The sequence below is a fragment of the Ciona robusta genome, chromosome 3 (assembly GCF_009617815.1).
Source record: "Ciona robusta chromosome 3, ASM961781v2".
Classification (NCBI taxonomy): Eukaryota; Metazoa; Chordata; class Ascidiacea; order Phlebobranchia; family Cionidae; genus Ciona; species Ciona robusta.
In genome coordinates this window covers 7773587-7794721 of record NC_143237.1, presented here as the reverse complement: position 1 = coordinate 7794721, position 21135 = coordinate 7773587, and the positions used below count along the sequence as shown (strand labels likewise).

Genomic DNA, 21135 nt, shown 5'->3' with positions numbered 1-21135 from the left:
ACACAATTGATTAACATAAGCATTGCTAATATAAAACAAACTCTAGATTAAACACCACAAGGTAACCACGCACCTCACAAACAGCATTATGGTTGCTGACTGGATCACATGAAGCAATAATATCACAACCCCTTCTCACACTGATTGGAATACATGCATCAGGTTCATGACACTTGGTGTACCCGGTCCCTGTGAATCCAAGAGGACACTGCCCACATGTGTAATTGCCCTGCAGAATTAAATGTAACAATTGGGTTATGACTTTTTTATGTATGGCTGAAAATTTTGACAACCCATAAGTGACCACTGGGTTAAAGCAGTTGCTTACCCAAGGACACATACATACCCAACAGTTATAACAGCGACGAGAATTATAAAGATATAGTAAAATACAAAAATATCAGTTGAATATTTTTATATTTACAGATTGTGAGACACATTATCTTTTAGGTTTGATTGTAAGCTTTTTTTCTGCAAAATTAGGCAGACCTGTGCATAAATAATATATGACCTTTCATCTGCACAAGGTATTTTACAGTATAACAGTGCCTTTAGTTTACAGCAACAAAAATGATTTATTTTCAAAGGTTTGCAAATTTATTTCGTTACCATAGTGTTGTTGCACTGCACCAACGGATCACAAGTCCCTGATTCATCACATTCATTTATATCATTGCATATCTGGATTGTCTTGGTGTCCTCAAGTCCAAACCCAAAGTAAGGGTCGCTATGGTAACCAGATGGGCAGCCATTGCAGTAGAAGCCTCCATATGTGTTCACGCATTGTGTTTGGTCCACACATGGATTTGAAAGCATGCACTGAATAAATGAATAATGAATTTAAGTTATTTGTCACCACGTGGCTGGGCAACAAAAGTCATTATATATCTGTTCTGTTTTATACACCACAGGCCCGCTTTTGGTTTACCGATTGTGTAACTTTATTATTATTTTTTAGGATTTTTGTTTTTAAATATGTGGCTGACAATTAATACAACCCATAAGGGACACAGAGTTGAAGCAATTGCTGTTAAGTGTCTTTCTCAAGAGCACATGTATGTCAAAACTGACTTAATTTATCCTAACCTCATCAATGTCACTGCATGTCTCTCCATCTCCAGTGAAGCCTTTGGGGCAATCGTAACATTTGAAACTCCATGTTTGGTTTGAAGCATGCCTTATATTAACACACTGTACACTGCGGAAGCACGGTGAATGGAGGCATGGGCCTGGGATAGGATACAATATATTAGTAAGTAAGGTGTATACTAGAAAAATTGTGTGACAAATTCAGTGGCCACTTAAGGATAAACAGATATTAAAAGGTAGGAAATTCAGAAATTTTTAAAGGATATTATTATTGATATAGATTATCAAAATTACTCTTGAAAAAGGTAAAAATTCTGACATGAGATTAACGGTTAAAGTTGGGACTTTTAGAGTGAAAAAATGTTTTAATTAAGGCTACAGTATAATAGTTTAACAATTACAATCTTTATGGCATCCCTGGCACCTATCAGCCCCATCTGGTGACCACTCCTGTGCAATGCATGGCTGACAAAAACTTGCTCCAATACAACTTTGGGAGCCTAAGTATAAATAATGATGTAACTTAATATTTTTCGTGCGGCGGGACAACTACAGTTGTTATAACACAGGTTGCGTTTAATACACCATAATGTTCGCTTAGGAGTTATCGCACATATGTAATTTTGCGGGTGATTATTTTTTAAAGTATTGCTAACAATTTTGGTCTACCAGAAATTGTTGTTAAGAGCACTTGTTACTGTACCACAGCATCAGCCAATCGACAACTTTAAAATTTTTAACAATTTAGAAAATTCTGATAGTTTATAAAATCCTTTTAGGCTTTGAGCTAATGCTATATTTTGCTCCAATCAAAGTTCTAGTAAATCTGCTGTTTACCTGAAGTGCATGTCTTGCATGATGTAGAACCATGAGTGTCACTATATGTGCCTGCTTTACAGTCAATACAAACACCTGTGAAAGTTGAAGAATGCAGTCATTTTTCAACAGGTTTTTATTATTTTGTATCAAATTCTTATTGTGAGCTTTTATTAATAATCTATTGTAAGCAAGACCTTTTTACTTATATTCGACTGTATTTTGACACTATTTGCAATATTTATATATATATATATAAATTCATCACACATATGAATAAATAATTTTATTTATTCTTACATAGCAGGGCAACAACAGGCATTATAACATAGAGATGTTGTTCTATACACCTCGTGCCCGCTTATGATTTAGCACATAAAAATGTTGCAGACTTCGGCCGTGCAAATCAGTAATGCTACCTCGAATTTCAAGGTCTGTTACCTGGTGTATTTGCATTTGAATAGGAACCGGGCTCACAAGGTTTTTTCGTGCCACTTGTGCATGAGTGCCCAGGTTCGCACACAGTGCACGGAGAGCACATGGTGTCATTGCAACCAGCAGTGTATGTTAAAGTGGGGCATGATGTTGCTAAGCCATTGCTGCAAACCTGAAGGTTGTTTTTCTATTATAGTTTAATTTTATCCTATAGGGGTAGGTCCTACAGCAAGGCACATCATAAAACCTTAGATTAAAACCAAAGTTGGCCTATTATCTTGAAACACAGGGTGCTAGAACTCATTAGCGACCACTGGATAGAACGTAGAAGCATTGTATTATTGAATGAATGTAACTTACTTTATCCTCACATGGCCGGACAACAACAGTTGTAAACACATGCAATCTGTTTCATACACCTCGTGCCAGCCAAAGAGTTACCAAGTGTGTTATATTGTGGCGATAATTTTGTCTATTAAGTGTCTTGCCCAAGGACACATATGCTGTCAATGGTATTGCTATTCAAAATCTTATTTAGCCTACTCACGTATCCCTTCAAGCATGTTGAACATTCTGCTTTTGCTCCAAATGAAAACTCAGTAGGAGAACGTCCACAAGTTTCGTTATAAACTGAATTCAATGAATCTATGTTGTGAGATCCAACTGTTGCAAAGTCAGCACACCGACCACAGGGTAGCTTCCTTCCATCCCCAGGACAGTAGTATGACGATGGACATCTGTAACATTTGCTGTTTTCTGTCAACAAAAAAATTGGTTAATTTCGTTTGACAAAATTTCCCTATTTTGAACATAATTTGCTGTTTTATTTTAGTAAAAATATAAGTTCAGGTTACATTTATTATTTGTAAGTCCTACTATACAAAAGTGCGTTGTAGGGTTTAGTTATTATACAGCATTGCCCTACCATCTGTTTGTGGTAACCCAAATATTAAGCATACGTCAAAATGAAAACTTGTTGGCCAATTTCTGAAACAATATTTCACAACTTTTAGTAAGCAATAAGCTGCAATAAATTATTTAGCTTTGTTTTTAAAGTCAAAGCATTTGTTAACCACTCGTATGTAACCTAACAATATCCTATAAATTGTGAATGTTAGATCCAGGGGTTATGATTGTATAGTATTAAACAGTAACACAGTATCAAACAGAATATACATGCAGTATTCATATCCACATACATTGCTTCTACATTTTTTATTTTTTATTTGTTTTATTTTTGTTTTACTAACTTACTTTTTGGGAAATTACTAAAAAAAAACAAAAAACTTTTTGGTAAATTAGTAAAATAAAAAATATAATTTTAAGTAAAATAAAAATAATTAACTTTCATAAACAAGTAAAAGAAACATTTTTTTTTAATAAAATATCAAAAATCAAGCCTTGAAAAACGATTACCTCTCAGTCTTATCTCTTCATTGCATCCATACATCTCCATTCTGAGTCCAATTCCACCAACCCAACCTGCTGGTAATAACCTCACATATCTTGCCAGTATTTCAGGACTGAGCATGTTCTTTGCTATGCTGTTGGAATCATTGTTTCCAGGTAACAAGATGCTATCATTTATAACAGTGCTGTTTACTGAAGAAACCATAGCCATTGTAATTGGGAGAAATGGGAATGGGGAAGGGGTGGTTGGCTGGGCAGTGTAGTTGCTTGTGTTGGAGTAAGGTGTTGTTACTGTGGTTCCATATTGCGTAGAACTTGTTGTGCTTGTGGTGTCTGTAAAATACAAAATCAAATATCGTTACATGTAAAACATTTTTCTGGGGAAAAGCATTTGCTGGTAATTTGCCTAGCTGTATAAAATGAAATCAAGGGATCTTACATGTAAAACCGATTTTTTGGAGAAAGCATTAGCTTGTATTTTGCTTAGCTGTATAAAGTTAACAGAATAAATTTGCCAATGTAAACTAGTAAATAAGAGAATTTATTAAAAATTTAAACCTACAATATGGCTGTAGTTAGGGCACTCAAAAACTTAGTAGTTCGCCAATAAAAAACGAGTCTATAAAATAAAATACCCATGTTATAACTTTTAAAACTACTCGCTATAGGATGACAAATAAATAAATTAGTTTTATTTATTTAGTCAAAAAATAAAATATCTTTAAACACACAAACCATTTGATAGGAAGGGTCGATCTGGTACGTAATCAACCCAAGTAATGCCGTCACTACTGTAGCTTAACATATACTTTGTAATGAAAAAGTTAAACTCTGGAGCTCCCTGTGTTAAAATGGCTGCGATTCTCATAAGTTTACCAAGATCAACCTGTTGTAAAACAAATAGATAAAGATGTTTAGTGGATAGGAGCTCATGTTGTAACCGGGGGTGCTGGGTGTGCTGAGGTTACTGCCATTGGTGGGTGAATGTATGTTTGGGCAAGATGTTTAACTGACATTGCAGCACATTTAATGGTTGTCCATTAATCATTGATACAGAAAAAATCAATCACTCAAAAAATATATAATGTGGTACCATATGTATGAGTTAAAATAAAAACTGCCAACTAATATTGTATCATCTAAAAAATAAGGTGTAACTGCAATATGTGAAGCAATTAGACATAGTACCAGACACCAGCAAAATTACTTGCAGATTTTATTGACAATGAGTTAATTCTCAGAAGGCACACAACACAGAAAACACAGGAAACACATATTTTACTTAGTTATCTTATGGTACAAACCTGTATCCATTGGTTCAAGTCATGTTGAGCAGGCACCCATGCACCGTGTACATTAGTAGCACCCGTGCTCTTACCAGGGAAGTTATTAAGTCTAGCAAAGTGTGCATGTACTATTGAGCCACATACACCATTATCAAGTTCAGAAGATGCAATAATGGACTGGTGTGGAATGCGGCAACTTTCAAAACCCAAGGCCTGAGAGCATTCTGTGGAAATTAAGTGAATTAATAAATATTGCATATTTAATAAAAGTTATCGTCTAATTTCAGAGTCATTTAATAGTTACAGAATGTTGCCTGGAACGACATGTCAAACAAACATTTGAAACAGGGGTGACATATATTTTTGAAACCAAAGTTTTATGTCTAAAAAAGAGTTTACCCTACTGTGCCATTTTAAACAAGAGCCAAACTTCTAAGAATACTGCTTTAAATTATTTAATGAGGTTCCTTTGTTTGACGACTGTATATTTGCAATTCCAACCCATGTTTTGGTAAAAAGACAAAAAAACAGACACCTTTTAGAGCACCTTAAATATTTTTCAGCTTGATTACTTAAAATTAAAACAAAGATATTAAGTTTCCTTAAAATATAAATCACATCTATATAAATATCCACACACCATATTCCTTGCTGTAGTAGCCAGGTACCCTCATGTATAAATTTGTAACCTGCGTATTTTGATCTTTGATTACACTGATGTAATGATAAGTAGGATCTCCCAGTACATCGTATAAACACGTTTCTGATATCTGAAATGGAAGGTTTACAACTAACTTAATATATAATAAATATTTTCATTTTTTTATCCAATTTTATTACTACAACAATGTTTTATACTAATAGTTAGAAATAAAACCACAAATTTATGGTCTAGTTCACAGCCTTGAAAACATTAGTTGCATTCTACTTTGATAAAATAATATAACTTAACTAATATTTTCAAAACTATTTGATAGGGGTTAAGTTTAGTTACAGCTTAGAAACCGATTTAATATAATCATTATGTCACATGTTTTTGCCAAATTTCATTAGTCCAATAAACCCACTTTATAACTAATGCATTCTTTATCATTAATCTAAATTGTTCCCGAAATTGGCCAACAACAAATTTAAAATCAAAATCAAAGTATTTTTTTGTATGGTTATTCACCCACCTCAAGTGTAATATTAATAGCTCTACCCAATGATGGCTCGCCACTGTCGTAAGCTGCCAGTTCAAACTGCAAGATGTTTGTATCATGTGATGAACTAGAGTTTCCACCACTGTAAAAAAAATTAAAAATGTATAAAAAAAGATCTAAAGAACAAACACAGCTTTTGGTGAGAAGTAATAACTCAAAATCTAATAGAACTAGCGGTTTTAGTCAAAAAATGACGCTAATTTGATCTTATTTTTTGTCTGAAAAACGCAATAAATATTACCAAAAAAAATTGTTTAATGTACATTATACTTGTAGCAACAGCAAAATAATATTGTCTTTACCTGATCAATATTTCAGAAGCAACAAAAGAAACAAGAGCGTTTGGTGGACTGTCGGCATCTGTAACGTTAAATGAAGCAAGAGGAAAATCTATGGACAGTGGAGGGCGCACAAGAGTAAGGTTTAAACCCGTTGAATTTAAAATAGGACAATTGTCATTTATGTCCGTCACTTTAACTTTCAAGACAAGAGTTCCGTTTCTGTTTGCCACAGTATCCTATGTACATTAAACACATAGTTTAAAAGAACATACCGTTTTTAATTCAATCCCCAGTTAAGTTTTAATCAAATTACGAAGCGTTCATAAAACTATGGTGCTGCGATTATAGACTAAAGATCATATGAAAATTACCAGTTCACAAATAAATATCATAAACTGGTCTGGATGTTTGGCACCATGGTAATATAAATATATTAGATAGAACAGAACAGTCAAAGAAAAATTAACCACCAAGAAACAATAAACAAACATTAAATCTTTACTTATCAAGCATATAAGAAGAACACAGTTTGAAAGAATATAATAGTGATTTTAAAACATTTTGATCAAAATATTACTGGTCTAACTCTTGGCACAAAATTCATATTGCAAGGACAACAAAGTTTGGCCATACCTGTATAGATATAGTAAGATAGTGAGTGTCTTGTATTTCATAATCAAGAGGTAACTGAAGATAAACGTGAGCTATATTTTCATTCACTGTGACTGGCGGTGGATTGGTAAGCGCTGTTATTATTGGTGGAGCTTAAAATATAAAAAAAAACAAGTTTAAAAATCAGTGTATCCATCTGTTACCATTGCTTTTATAAAGTGAAAGTTTAGTTTTCTCTGTAGACGCAAATCACAAAATTATATTATTTTAAAACAAAAAGGGTTGGGAACTTCCGAATTTTTAATAGAAATAGTTTAAAACACTGGCAAAATTATAAGGAAAAACTTTTATCTGTAGAAAAAGCACACATTTTAGAATTCTTTGCAATCATTGTGTTTAATAAATTATTAAAAAATAACAATTTTTATATAAACACAAAGTGTAAATTTTGTCGAAATATTTATATTTTCACACCTGGTATTGTAGAACAGTCCAGAAAGGTTTGGGAGCCGACAGTTTTGTTATTTCCCATTGGTGGCGGCATGGTGCAAGAAACTGTGTTATTGCCATCACTGGAATCTCCAAATCGAAAGTTTCCAAACTCATTTCCATCTTCAAAGTTAAGCAGAAAAGGGGGGCCTTGGCTAGTAATAACATGTAATTGTTAGAAAGGTTTAATGGTGTCATTTATTTATTTATACATAACTACCTAGAAACACAAGCAATCACACTTATTAGTTAATAGCAACTTTATTTGTCCCTTCGATTACGTTAGCGAAAGTTTAAAAAAGTTTTAAATTAAAATATGTCTCAGTTATGGTTAAAACAGTGAACCACATTATGTACCTTCTATAAGACTAAAAATAATTCTATATTGAATGTTTCACTGTCCCTAATAAAATTTTTGAAATTCAAAATTCACCTGAAAGAGTCAGAGACCCCAAAACTTGCAATGTAACTTCCAGATTTTACATTTTCAGCAACGGTGACGGTGAAGTCAACAGGAGCGCGTTGTGTGGAAGAAGTTGCTGTGGGGGATCAGATATTCTATTTTTTCTTAACTTTTGTTATTTTTTACAGACAGCAAGAGGACACATACTAACGTTCTAGTCTTGTATCAATTAGTATGCATTTAATAATAGTGTATGGCAGCCTAAATGTATCTAATGTATGTGACTTTGGGGGTATTTATTTGTTGTGGTGTTTTTGGCAGACAATTTGGGCTATCTATAAAAAAACACTGGATTGGAGCAATTGCCATAAAACCTAAAGATAAATATGCGCACAATGGTAACAGCATTAAGTGTTGAAAAGTATTTCTAGAGGTAGGTGCTTTATCCAATGTGTCAGAGTACATACACCAGTCTATTAACATCAACAGTTTCTACATATGTTAACACACACATTGTGGAACAAACCTGTATTGGATACTTGTATTGGAGAAGTGGTGACTTCAGCAGTTGTTAAGGTAGAACCAGATGTTGTACCAGTTGCCGCATTACTACTAGTGGTTGGAGCATTTGATGTTGTACCAGTTGCCGCATTACTACTAGTGGTTGGAGCATTTGATGTTGTACCAGTTGCCGCATTACTACTAGTGGATGGAGCATTTGTTGAAGATGATGTTGTGGTGGATTGGATGCTAGGAACAGTTGTGGTTTGTGCAGCTGGAACATTAATGTTATCATGAAAATAACCTAAATGGCTTTCTTGTTTATTTGTTTTATTAAATTAAGCGAAGGTTTGTCAGTAACAAAATTCCGCAACATTAGCAAGCAAAATAAATTAATAAAAACTTTACAAAAAAAACTATGAACATGACTGAATTTCAACATACAGTCAAGATTGCCTTTATCATAGTAAATCCATGATGCACCACAAGATGAATATTATATAGACACATACCATGCAAAATAATCAATGTTAGTTGATGTACAGCACAAACAAAAATCTTTTCATTAAATAAACTTTTATAATATGCATTTATACCTGTAGTAAGAGTAGATATAGCTGAACCATTAACATGAATTACATTGAATGTCACGCCTTTGGTTTCCAAAATAAATTCCGATGTACAATGTTCTCTTTCAACATGAAATAGGTCAAAGTGGTAGATCTCATTCACCTGTGTAAGTTATACACTGTGACTGAAATATGGGCCTTTTTCTTAAAACTTTCTGTCCCAGTTTGCTCCAAAATCAAAACCAGGTTTCCAAATAAATATTGTAGTAGGGTGGGGGAGTTGGGACACCTTCTCATTCTATTAACTTGTGACATATGGTAGGTAACAAAGAACATTTAAAGAATTATTAAACCGTATCCTTACGGCTTCTATAGATCTTTGTTAGTTGTTAAAAACATGATCAAGATATTTAATATTATGTGATAAAGGTGTCCCATCTTCTCCCATCCTACCATACATTTGATTATGAGCAAGAAAATTGGATTTTGACCTTAAATTAAATAAGAAATACAAAACCTACTTACAAACCTCCATGTCAATAAAGATATTTTTTGTTCTTGATGATGTTGTCATACATTGTGAAGCAGATAAAGAACCAGAATCCACAGTAACATTGACATAACCTGAAAAGATGAATATATTTTAAAGCAAAATGAACAGCATGTATACATACATCATTGATTCCAGTTATAGTTATAACAATAACTAAGAAGACTTTTTTTCAAATAGTTAGTCTATAAAGTACACTAAGCAGTAAGTAAAGGTTTCCTAAACTGAGCCTATGCTGCAAACTAAACCAAGTGTGCTATGATTCTATGGTTTAAGATGTATGCCATAAGTGGAATGGAAAAAGCTTCCTCATATTATTAGAATGATAATATTTGGAAATGTTTGAATACCTTGGTCTGGAGGAGAAAGATGGACCTTTGCACACGGGCTATATGTGATGTTTCCATAGTTACTTAGTTCAGCAACCAACAGAGTGTTGATGTACAACCACATGTAATCACCACCGCCTAATGTTATTTCTTCACCACCATTGTAAAGGATACCAGTTCGAACTGAACTTGTGAAACTGGTTCAAAATAGATTGTTTAAAGACACAATTATAGAACAAGGTTTTTTAACTCTTTTGATGTGATCGACATTGTCAAAAAAATTCAAAAATATTCTTATCGAATGCCTTATTACATTTTGTAGTTATAGCCAAACAAAAAATATGCACTTTAAAAATTCAGTATGTTGAAAACAAATCCAGATGAACCAATTTAAAGGTTATTATAAAAGTGTAAGAACTCAGGCAAAAGCACACTGAACAATCTATTTATTTCGTAGGATGTAGGTCATAGCAAATAAAAATATTGCAACAGCGAGGTGATGATTAGAATTTTTGGTCTTAAAGTATTCCTTAGGTCTTTTTTATAACTTGGCGCCTGTTGTCTTAAAAAAAGGTAACATTTATTTAGACCAAAAGAAGCATGATTCAGCAGAAATGGTTTAAATTTTAAAATAAGGTAAGATACAGACCCGAAGTTATGCAATACTCCATTACAATCTCTCTGCGATTCAGAACGAAAACCAAGTCCATCCAATGGATAAAACGTGTCGTCAATGAAGCTAAAATAAGAAGAGTATGGCTAAAACATATATAAAAAAGGGCTCTTTTTCCTCTGATAAGTATAATTAAAATATCTATATAGATAGACAGGAATATAAAGAAGTTGGTTTTTTAGAAAAGTTTATAACCTATGGTTGGTGTATATGGCTAACTACTCAACTCTGATGTTGTTTAGAACATGTACCTTTTCCCTATTGTTGTTACATTGTGTTTACATTCAGTCTCCTTAAATATACAAACGCGTATAAAGACGATACGAACCTGTATTTTGTGTTACCGCCTGTAGCATTGTTTTGAAGCGTGATTGTGTTTGGTAATAGTTGATTCGTTGCGGGAATGCTTCTGAACCATGATGCTATAGCGTCGGTCGCTGGATTTGCTGACGCTGTGAGCCACGCACCGAATGGACTGAAATTACAGCGCAATTCATTATGTTATGCACTATAAATTGTAACCACGATGACACACCTTGCAACGTAACTTGGATTAGTTGGGTTGATCGTATGCAAGCCGTCAAAATCTGGATGGTAAGCGCTGAAGTCGTAATATTGGATAGGTAATATCCACAAGTTTGTTTCTGACTTGGTTTGTGGGGTTTTTCCTGTTAAATAAATACGTATCAATAATTATGATACATGTTTCGAACGCCGCATTTATTTTACAGAACATTGGCTTTAAAACGCAAAGCCTATATTCCTAGATCGAATTTTCGCTCGCGCAACCTTCGTTATCGTACAGTAATACAGAACAGGAAAACAGCAGAACGTAAAATATTTACAGTGTTCTTGCTTAGTATATTTGCTCCATGGGGTGCACAACGGCAATTAACAAAACAGCAATCGTTCGATTCTACGCTAAGTAACCACCACCGCAGTAAGACGTGCATGTGCAAACAGTAGCAGAGCAAAACACAGCAGTTTACACTAAAATATTATAGCCTATATGCAGAAATTAGGCGTACAGTGTTATAAAATAAGATACATTCAACAGTATAAGCCAGTTTGAACAAGTCCGCAATCAAAAGAAAGAAATTTACGGTCAAAAGCTTTACATTGCTTTGAAAGCGGACACTTTCTTATACTTGGATTTCGTAGCGAACTTTCGTACGGGCGCGTGGCGCAATGGATAACGCGTCTGACTACGGATCAGAAGATTCCAGGTTCGAGTCCTGGCGTGCTCGATCAATTTTTCTAATTCGAAATTCAGTTTTTATCTTTTTAATTGTTTCATCGTATTTTTTATGTTGTTAAAACAAGCACGTTTTATATATTTTAGCAAATTGGTTTAAAATACACGAAATTAACAAGAAACTTACTGGAAGCTCTATAAATAAGTTGACCGGAAATAGTTGCAAGACACTATTAAACCCATACTGTGATAACTTTAATTGATTTATTATCTACATCAATTTTATTTTGTTTTGTTACCATATATATGAATACATATCAGGTTATGAGCGGAGCAGATAAATCTGCATAAACGTAATATTTCGTATATTTCCGCTTACGAAGTTTGTTACAGGCTACTGCAAGTATGCCAATCCTATTTTGTATGGCGTTATCAGAGCAAATCAAAACCAATAAGTCGAAAGGCGCTCGCTTTAGCTCACCTTGTGCGTCTTGTATTTGCACCAGAACCGTTTCGCTGAAGGTGCTGCTTGTGCCGTTATAGTGTAACACTACATTACACTCGTATAATGTCCCTGGTTCCACGGGGATGAATTGAACGGTTTTTGAGTTTGTGACGTTATACACTGTCGGTGCAGAGGCAGAAGAACAGCTGACATTGTATAAGCTGAAATATAAAATCGCGTAAGAATTACGCTGCTTAAAATTAGATGACTGATATTTTATTTAGATGTTTAATTATAGATCACATATATATACAACACTGGAGCTTTACATTGTTTTACCCTAAACATTCGCTCTAGACTACTATATATTAGCATAGTACATTTAATATAGCCTACTATGATAGGGTGGGGAATATGGGACACCTTTTCATTATATATTTTTGTCCTATTTTGTTGTAAATAAGAACATTCAAGAATTATAAAGCCGTATCCCCGCGACTCCCAGCATAGACCGTTGTTAACCGTTTAAATCACGACTTTAAAATACTTGGACATTATGTGCTAAAGGTCTGTACTAAGGCTGCAACCGATTCGTGAGTACCAGACTTACATTGTGTTATGCAGACAATCTTCTTCGGTTGTCCAACTCGTTCCACATTGCATAACGTTCGTAGTTGAGTTAGATGTAGTGCTATTACCAGCTGCAAAAATCCAATGAATTTAACTAGCTAATAACGTTGTTAATTGTTCAAAACATGATCAGGAAATGTGAGATTTAGGTGGTAACAGTATCCCATCTTACCACGCAGTACTATGTATATATATATTGAATAAGAGCTGCTATATACGCCACCTAAAACTTACTAGAGTTTTTACAGTTGCAACCAACACTTTCAGCCAGGTCTACACCAAATAAGTCACTGGTTGTATCGTTTAAATCGTAATATAGATACTGCGGGTGGTCCCATTTCATCGTGATATCACAATCCGATGATGAAGTGGTGCCTTTTACGTTTGCTCCACTGAAACAAAAAGGAATAATGTTAAATGGGTTGGGTTATAGAGTACTGTGGGGTAAGACGGGACACCTTTAGCACAGAAAATATTTTGATCGTGTTTTAAGCCAGTAACAACGTTATTTTAGAGTCGTAATGATATGTTTATATAATTCTTTAAATGTTCTTTGTTTAATACCAAATGGGAGAGGAAAAAAAGAAAACATTTACCATTTTACCCCAACACGCTAAAACTAAGTAAAGCGATCTGAACAGCTAATGAAACAACGTTTATAATGCGATTGGAATAAACCCTGATATATCTCGATGAAAGTCTCACTTTCCACTTTTTAATGACTGTTATAAGATAAAGTATAATTGTATTACAAAACGCACAGTAAATGCCGTATATAATAAATTATATACATTGAATGAATTAGATCAATAATTCACGATCTTATCATACTACACAAAAACTGCAGATTATTACATTAAAAGCCTAATTTGCTTACCTGCACAGAAACAGTTTCGCTGTTTGATTGATCCTTGTAACAAAGTAATCGGGCAACAAAGTTGGCGAGGTCGGCGCTGTTTTGTCGAATAAAGTTCCTGAAGCAGCAGGCGGTTCAATACATTTACCTCCGCTAACGACTTCTCTTATCTGGTACAGAGCCCTCATGACTTCGCAACTGTAAGAAAAATGCTATCAGTAATTTGTTCGATTACGTTACCCTGAGAAAATTAAAAATGTTACATTGATACAATCATGACGCTCACAAAGGGCGCAAAAAATGTTTACAGAACTACATAACCCTGGCCCCGCGACTTTAAAGTTGTTGTTAATTGATGTTTAAAACAGGATTATGTAATTATAGGAGTTTAAGGTGCTAACAGTATTTAACTTACCCAACAGTACTACAACATTTAGGTTAGTTTGTACTTACAATATAACACCCAAATCACATTTAAGTTCATACTTGCAATAAAACGTATTTCTTTGCAATCGAATTTCAGTGACCGAGTCCGCCACTTGATCGAATGTATTTTCGTCTAAAGTTCTTAACTGTAGATTATCGTTGAGGTATAAAGTTTGTAAAGCTGGCAATCCCTCGAACAGTGGGAGATGTCGAAGCTGGTTGTTCTCCAACGTAATATGTCGTAACCGAGTGAGCGAAGCCCTGAATGTATAGAGACGATTAAAAGATTTTGACTAATTGATATGTTTTACTAATTTAATATTTTCGCGTGTCATTTGATGGTAAACAAAGAACATTTTAAGAGTTATAAAACCGTATCCTTTCGACTCTCATAGGCCTTTGGTAATTGTTGTTGTCTAAAACACGATTACGATATTCGGATTTTATGTGCATGTGTCCCGTCTTGTCCCACAGTACTATGACACAAACTTACGTAAACACCCCTGCTTCAATTCGGTCGATTTCGTTATTTTGTAAATAAAGCGTTTCTAGTGAGGGCACGTGATCAAACACGCCAGCTTTTAGCTCTGAGAGTTTGTTGTCGTTTAGAATCAAATGTCTTAAGCTTGTCTGACCTTCGAATGAACTCTAAAATTCAAAATATGAAGCATGAAAAGTATTCTAATATGAATGTACCTTGTTTACTCCCGCGTGGCGGACAATAAAGACATTTCTATACAATTTTTATACGGATTTTTTGTTTTGTTTATGTATGACTGACAATTTGGAACAGTATGTGACTGGTAAGTTGAAATTGATTAAAATAACAAAGAAAGGGAACTATTGACAAACCGACAGTGGGTATACGTGCACAGTAAATTGTTTTTTTACAGAAAATGTTGCAAAAATACAATAAAGTAATTGAGTCCTGCATTACCTTTATTACGCTTGAAATCGAATTAGACCTCAGATCGATGGAGGAAAACTTCTGCTTGTTTAACGCTGTTGGATAGTTGTGCTGCAGAAAATATTCATGATACTAAATATATAGTAAATTACTCAACGTATATATAGTAGGGAGTGGGAAGGCGGTACACCTTTAGCACATAACATCCAAATATCCTGAGCGCATTTTAAACAACTAACAACGATCTATGGGAGTCGTAAGAATACGGTTTTGTAATTCTTTGAAATTTCTTATTTTACTACCAAATGCGGCAAGAAAATAGATTGAAAAAGTGTCTCATCTTCTCCCAACCTACTATGTGCACTGACAAATATGCGGTGATGTTATATTTTAAAACGAAAAAAGAAATAAAATTTCCCGTGTATTATTAACAAACTTACAAATTTATTGTTTCGCAGTTCGATTACTCTAATGGTGACGTCATCAAATGCGTCATCAGGTAGTGACGTTAGTTCGTTGTAGCCGAGACGGAGGGAGTAGACGTATGAGGAGTTTTCAAATATTGGGCCTTCTACCAACCGAATAGCATTATTATCAAGTCGCAAAGTGTTGGATACTCGAACGTCACTGAATACCTGGATAATGTAAAAGTGACTTCGCTAGTCATTGCTCTGAACAACCAACTAGTTTGAACTATACTGTCTCGGCAACCATGTTGGTTGCTCATAAATTTGGCATTGATATATGTGCTATCAAATCGCTTTACATATATATATATATTTCCTATATACTTCAATCAATGCTAATATACCAAACCCCTATATTTAATTCAAGTTAGATATATCTCAGTACACCCTTTTTCATTACGATGTATAAACACTATAGATTATTACACAAAATTTATGTTTTTACCCCTTTTTGTAAAACTTCGATTTTTCCGCCGTTCATATTCATATGTTGTCGTATCACCATGTTACTGAAGGTACACGACACCAGAGTTCTTGCTGTCATGCCCACCATGTGGATATCCTCGGCTTGTACGTCATCAAAAGCTGATCGATGTAAATATTTCAAGCTGTTCCCGTTTAAGTTTATGTCGACTGAAAAGAAGATATTTGCGTTGTGTTAAAAAAATCGTTTAATATAGGAGGATGGGGAAGACGGGACACCTTTAGCACATAATATCCAAATATCCCGATCGTGTTTAAAATAATTAACAACAGTCTATGGGAGTAGTGAGCATACATAAATTGATAATTCTTTGAATGTTCTTTGTTTACAAGCAAATGGGACGAGAAAAGAATTGAAAGGGTGTCCCATCTTCCCCCACCCGATATATGAACAAAGTACATATAGTCATTCACCCTGATAAAAAACGACCTAAATAGAATATCGACGTCGATTACCAAATTTATGCCAGGAGAGCCAATTCACAAATTTGGGTTCTATTAATTACACAATCGATTTTCACTTTGCATTATTAATTATATTATAGTGAGTTTTCAAAGCGTGCTAGGTTTTATTTGCACATATTTTGGAAACAAAATTTTGGTCTCGGTTGTGGAAATTAGTGTCAACTTTGCAAAGAAATACTCGCAGTTAGATTGAGGTAAGGATTTAAGATCCACCATCAGTAACAATGAATGAATGTATGTAAAATACATTAACCTTGCGTGGACGGAAAACGACAGTCGTTATAACACGGGTGTTCTGTTTCATAGGCTACATCTCGTGCCAGCTTGTACGAGTTACCTAGTGTGTTACTTTGCAGGTAATTAGTTTCGGGAGATATTTTTTATTATTTTTATGTATATGGCTGATAATTTGGACAACCCATTAGTGACCCAAGTTTGGAGCAATTGCCGTTGAGTGTCTTGCCCAAGGACACATACGCCCACAACGGTATAGCAGCGAAGAAAACATGCATGGCTATCACCACAACTATGGTGTATAGTTCTTTCCAATCAAACTTACGTCCTGTTCTAATAGTTTTAAATCCAAATGATTCCACCGTTGTGATGCGGTTGGTGTAAAGATTAAGGTGATCCCCGATGTTCAAGTTAGAAAACTGGTAAGATCCGACATGCTCTATTCTATTCCTCTCCATGCTGATCGTGTTTCCAGTAGTATAGCCAGAAAAATCGTTGAACTGAACGAGATGATTGTTATAGTTTTGTGGGGTAGGACAGCACACCTTTATAGCAAGTAGTATCCAAATATCCTGATTGTGTTTTAAATAATCGACAAAGGTTCATGGGAGTTGTAAAAAATCCGGTTTCATATATTTCTTTGAATAGTATTTGTTTTTACTATTAAATATGGCGAGAAAATTAAACGAAAAGGTGTCCCATCTTCTCCCACCCTATAATAAGGTTTTTGGTTGGGACAGTTATATAAGACACAAATACTTCTTATTGGTTGGCGTTTTAACATAACTTGGTTTAACTTATTACAATAAACTAAATTTAACTTTAAAGGCCATAAGTGCGGTAGTCGCAGTTAATTTAATTTTAGCTGCTATATTTAATAAGTTAAATAGAGTGCTTGTTACGGCATATCATAAAATATATTTAGGCAATGACATAGGAAATACATATTAGCGCAATGACATACGAGAAAACTCAATTTACCTACCGTTGGGTTGGGAAGATCCGACAGCCAATTATTCTGGAGACGAAAGTATCGGAAATTTTTGTTCAAATGATCGAGAGCGCCATCCTCTATGGTGGTTATTTGGTTCGAGTTTAAATACCTAAAAACAGACTTGCTGTAATCGTACAGAAAAAAAAATAAAAAAAATATTTTGAGTTCATCGTTTTCAAAAAAAATCATCCAAAACGCCATTCATGAACTGCTCAAACTGTTCCCGCCAAAAAACTTACTGCGTTCAATCTCATACTCACAGTTCTAATATCATAGGGCTTTCCTTAAAGGTGTCGTTTAATATTACTCCAATTTTGTTATTTTGCATATGGAGTTCTTGGAGACTTTCCAGTCCACAGAAAGCCCCTCTCGGTATTCTGTCAATTGCATTTCCACCAATATATAGATCACGAAGTTTCGTCATGTTAAAAAACGGATTGTTGTGCTAAAACAAAAAAAATATAGAAAATTGTCCATTTTTTATTACAGTTACTTTATGTACATGTTGTTGTCGCCAGGTTTATGTATTATAACAGCGAAATATATAGTGGGTGGGGGGAGATGGGATACCATTTCATTCTATTTTCTTGCGCGATTTGTAGAAAACAAAAAACAAGAGTTATAAAACTGTATCTCCACGACTCTCATAGACCGTTGTTAATTAGTTAGAACACGATCAGGATATTTGGATATTATGCGCTAAAGGTACCCCGACTCCCCTCACCCTACTATACTCATCTTTTGTTTTATCTTAATATGACCGCTATAGGACCACAACTACAGTTATTGTTGCCTTTTAAAACAACAAAAATAAAAACGCCTGAAAATCACTTTCACACTTATATAGTACAACTGATGTAGTTACTTTGAAATTGAAGAAAACGTTGTTGTTTAGACTCATTCTAACTAATGACTTCGGCAACGCATCGTCCTCTATGGTGACTATGCGATTGTGAGCCAACCATAACTCTGTCATCTTTTCTGATCCTGTCAGGTCACTTTTCTCAACGTAACCGATCTGGTTCCTGAAAATAGATTTTTTTGTGAAGCGTTTTAGCTAATAACAGACTGTATGCATTTATCTCATTAAACTCGCGATGCTTATTACAAGTCGCCTTTTTTCTATAGAAAGTGAAAGTTATATATGTTGCATAGTAGGGTGGAAGAGGATGGGACACTTTTTTATGTTATTTTCTCGTTCTATTTGGTAGTAACCTAAGAACATCCAAACAATTATCAAACCGTATCCTCACGACTCCCATAGACCGATGTTATTTGTTTAAAACATGTTCAGGGTATTTGGATATTATGTGCTAAAGCTGTCCCGTCTTCTCCACCATGTTATATATATAAGTAATTTATAATAACATTTTTGAAGAACAGTTTTTAAACTAGTATACAATTATTAGCAATAAGGTTTTAGTAACTTCCTTACGAGGATAATGCAAGTTCGTTTACAACAGGTAATCTTTCTTTCCCAATAACAGCGGGGGGTACGCTTCGGAACCTGTTAAAATAATTGATCAACTAATAGCACAAAAATACCTGCGTGTATTTTCGAGTCCCAAAAACAATAAATATTGCTATTTAATCTTACAGGTTTCCAGCCAGCTGCAGGTAATGAATCTGTTGTGTGCACAAAAAAACGTCTTTGTGAAGACTTGTCGTCGTCAATAAGTTGTTATGTAATGTAAGGTGACGAAGCAAAGGCATCTGACAAAACGTTTCGGCATCGACGCTCGAAATAGAATTGTGGTTCAATTTCCTGTAAGAATTAATTTTGTAATCCCGATATATTATTGTGGGGTAAGATGAATTGCGTTAGAAAAAAAGTGTTCCATATTTCCCGATTCGATTTTAACAATTTACAACTCTTTTACAGCCGTATGGGTGCGGTTATATAATTATAATACTCTTTGTTTACTCCAAAATGGGACGATAAAAGAGATTTGAAACGAACATCTGGCATCGATTAAATAGACTGCACTAATCTTCATTGATGCGGACTTGAGTTGATTTTATATCTTTTTTACCACATCATAATGCTTTTGGCTTATAGGCCTTAATTTTTCTTATTCAGATAAAATCTACATGCTTGTTCAAGAGAATATCTTCGAATTATTTAAATAAAATTTAACTTATGCATTGAATAACTGCATTCTAAACTTGAACCTGTGACTTGAAACAGTGTACACAAAACACCTTTAACTCGGCTAACATCACGCTAAACTATACATATACATTACTGCCGTTATAAGGCAAGTAGTGATGCTATTGCTTTCCAGTTTCTCACGAATGGCTCGGTTAAAATGATCAGATGTTTAGGCTTGCTGATCGAATTACAAACTCACAGCGGAAATACGTAATTATGGAACTGTGGAATATGTTCTTTGGAAATGATGAGTTAATGAAAGGTTTATACTGCCGGGTTGGACTGTACAAGATAAATGTACATGTTACATGGTCTATACGTCAACCCTTAAAATGTTTTTACTGTTAAATACGAAAAAGATAAAGATCCTATAAGACCACACCCAAGACATCATAAGCATCAAAACTAGTTAACTCGCACGGTTATTAAGGTCTAATATTCTATGAGACAATTGGAGTCATATACCCCACGAGACGTAAGTGTTGGGTTTCACTAACTGCGCAGGGAAACGCAGGCTGAATTAACTGAAGCAATTAACTCTAGAGCGACATCTCGCGAGTACAAACTATTACTCTATGCACAATGCCTCACTATCCAATAAAGAGAATTCAATATTTAAATTAACTTTTCCGGTTTAACAAAACCAAAGTTTGGTTATAAATTTAGCTCAATTCCACTGCAGTTGACTGTTAAAATTAAAGTAAAGTAAAAAAATAAAATAAAACAAAATCTTTTAAAAATACCCAAAAAAATTGTCTTCCAAAAATTAGTGTTCTACATATAGTTCAAATGGTGACACACTAACAGTAACAAACAAAAAGCAAAACAAAAGCACTTACAAATGTCTTATTTGACCCAGACTTCGAAAGGGAATAAAACTTTGCCTTCCAGGACAATACCGTTCCCAGTCTCTCCCCTTGAAAGAAACCTCCGGATATTCCTCGATTGATTGAATCAGGTTGTTGTCGGCGTGTCTGGAAGTAATTATGATTTAACATAAAAAAAATAAAGGGCTTCAAATTATATTGATTTATTGCTGTAAACATTTTGAAAAAATTCTTTAAGAATGTTTTTTTTTTCAATTCAGTGGTCATTAATGGGTTGTCAAAATTATGAGTCAGCGCACATAAAAAATGAAAAAAAAACTTATAAAATCTCACCCACAAAGTAACATACCTGGTAACTCGTGTATAACACCGAACACCCGAGTTTAAAAACTGTCGTTTTCCGACCAAG

The 21135-nt window shown here is 34.4% G+C and overlaps 1 protein-coding gene and 1 non-coding gene across 2 annotated transcripts in view; one reads left to right on the top strand and one right to left on the bottom strand.

Annotated features, from left to right (window-relative positions):
* LOC149738794 (uncharacterized) overlaps nucleotides 1–21135 on the bottom strand; it is a 32207-nt gene that overhangs the window by 8132 nt on the left and 2940 nt on the right. The window contains exons 10-48 of the mRNA XM_089873700.1: nucleotides 20739–20873; nucleotides 19345–19512; nucleotides 19183–19254; nucleotides 18613–18772; nucleotides 18008–18192; nucleotides 17655–17856; nucleotides 17079–17253; nucleotides 16017–16228; nucleotides 15545–15739; nucleotides 15135–15215; nucleotides 14691–14845; nucleotides 14258–14458; nucleotides 13793–13969; nucleotides 13150–13307; nucleotides 12896–12986; nucleotides 12322–12506; nucleotides 11181–11313; nucleotides 10974–11120; nucleotides 10622–10711; nucleotides 9994–10169; nucleotides 9623–9717; nucleotides 9121–9256; nucleotides 8550–8798; nucleotides 8054–8159; nucleotides 7606–7775; nucleotides 7153–7283; nucleotides 6541–6755; nucleotides 6212–6320; nucleotides 5677–5806; nucleotides 5055–5260; nucleotides 4486–4636; nucleotides 3757–4083; nucleotides 2888–3096; nucleotides 2347–2512; nucleotides 1927–2001; nucleotides 1491–1589; nucleotides 1087–1229; nucleotides 610–819; nucleotides 74–229 (exon numbers count right to left, since the gene is read on the bottom strand). Of these exons, the coding sequence (XP_089729826.1) occupies nucleotides 74–229; nucleotides 610–819; nucleotides 1087–1229; nucleotides 1491–1589; nucleotides 1927–2001; nucleotides 2347–2512; nucleotides 2888–3096; nucleotides 3757–4083; nucleotides 4486–4636; nucleotides 5055–5260; nucleotides 5677–5806; nucleotides 6212–6320; nucleotides 6541–6755; nucleotides 7153–7283; nucleotides 7606–7775; nucleotides 8054–8159; nucleotides 8550–8798; nucleotides 9121–9256; nucleotides 9623–9717; nucleotides 9994–10169; nucleotides 10622–10711; nucleotides 10974–11120; nucleotides 11181–11313; nucleotides 12322–12506; nucleotides 12896–12986; nucleotides 13150–13307; nucleotides 13793–13969; nucleotides 14258–14458; nucleotides 14691–14845; nucleotides 15135–15215; nucleotides 15545–15739; nucleotides 16017–16228; nucleotides 17079–17253; nucleotides 17655–17856; nucleotides 18008–18192; nucleotides 18613–18772; nucleotides 19183–19254; nucleotides 19345–19512; nucleotides 20739–20873 (6181 nt within the window). The remainder of the gene's footprint in view (nucleotides 1–73; nucleotides 230–609; nucleotides 820–1086; nucleotides 1230–1490; nucleotides 1590–1926; nucleotides 2002–2346; nucleotides 2513–2887; nucleotides 3097–3756; nucleotides 4084–4485; nucleotides 4637–5054; nucleotides 5261–5676; nucleotides 5807–6211; nucleotides 6321–6540; nucleotides 6756–7152; nucleotides 7284–7605; nucleotides 7776–8053; nucleotides 8160–8549; nucleotides 8799–9120; nucleotides 9257–9622; nucleotides 9718–9993; nucleotides 10170–10621; nucleotides 10712–10973; nucleotides 11121–11180; nucleotides 11314–12321; nucleotides 12507–12895; nucleotides 12987–13149; nucleotides 13308–13792; nucleotides 13970–14257; nucleotides 14459–14690; nucleotides 14846–15134; nucleotides 15216–15544; nucleotides 15740–16016; nucleotides 16229–17078; nucleotides 17254–17654; nucleotides 17857–18007; nucleotides 18193–18612; nucleotides 18773–19182; nucleotides 19255–19344; nucleotides 19513–20738; nucleotides 20874–21135) is intronic.
* Trnar-acg (transfer RNA arginine (anticodon ACG)) lies at nucleotides 11820–11892 on the top strand. Its single transcript has one exon. It is a non-coding gene; the product is annotated as a tRNA-Arg (tRNA).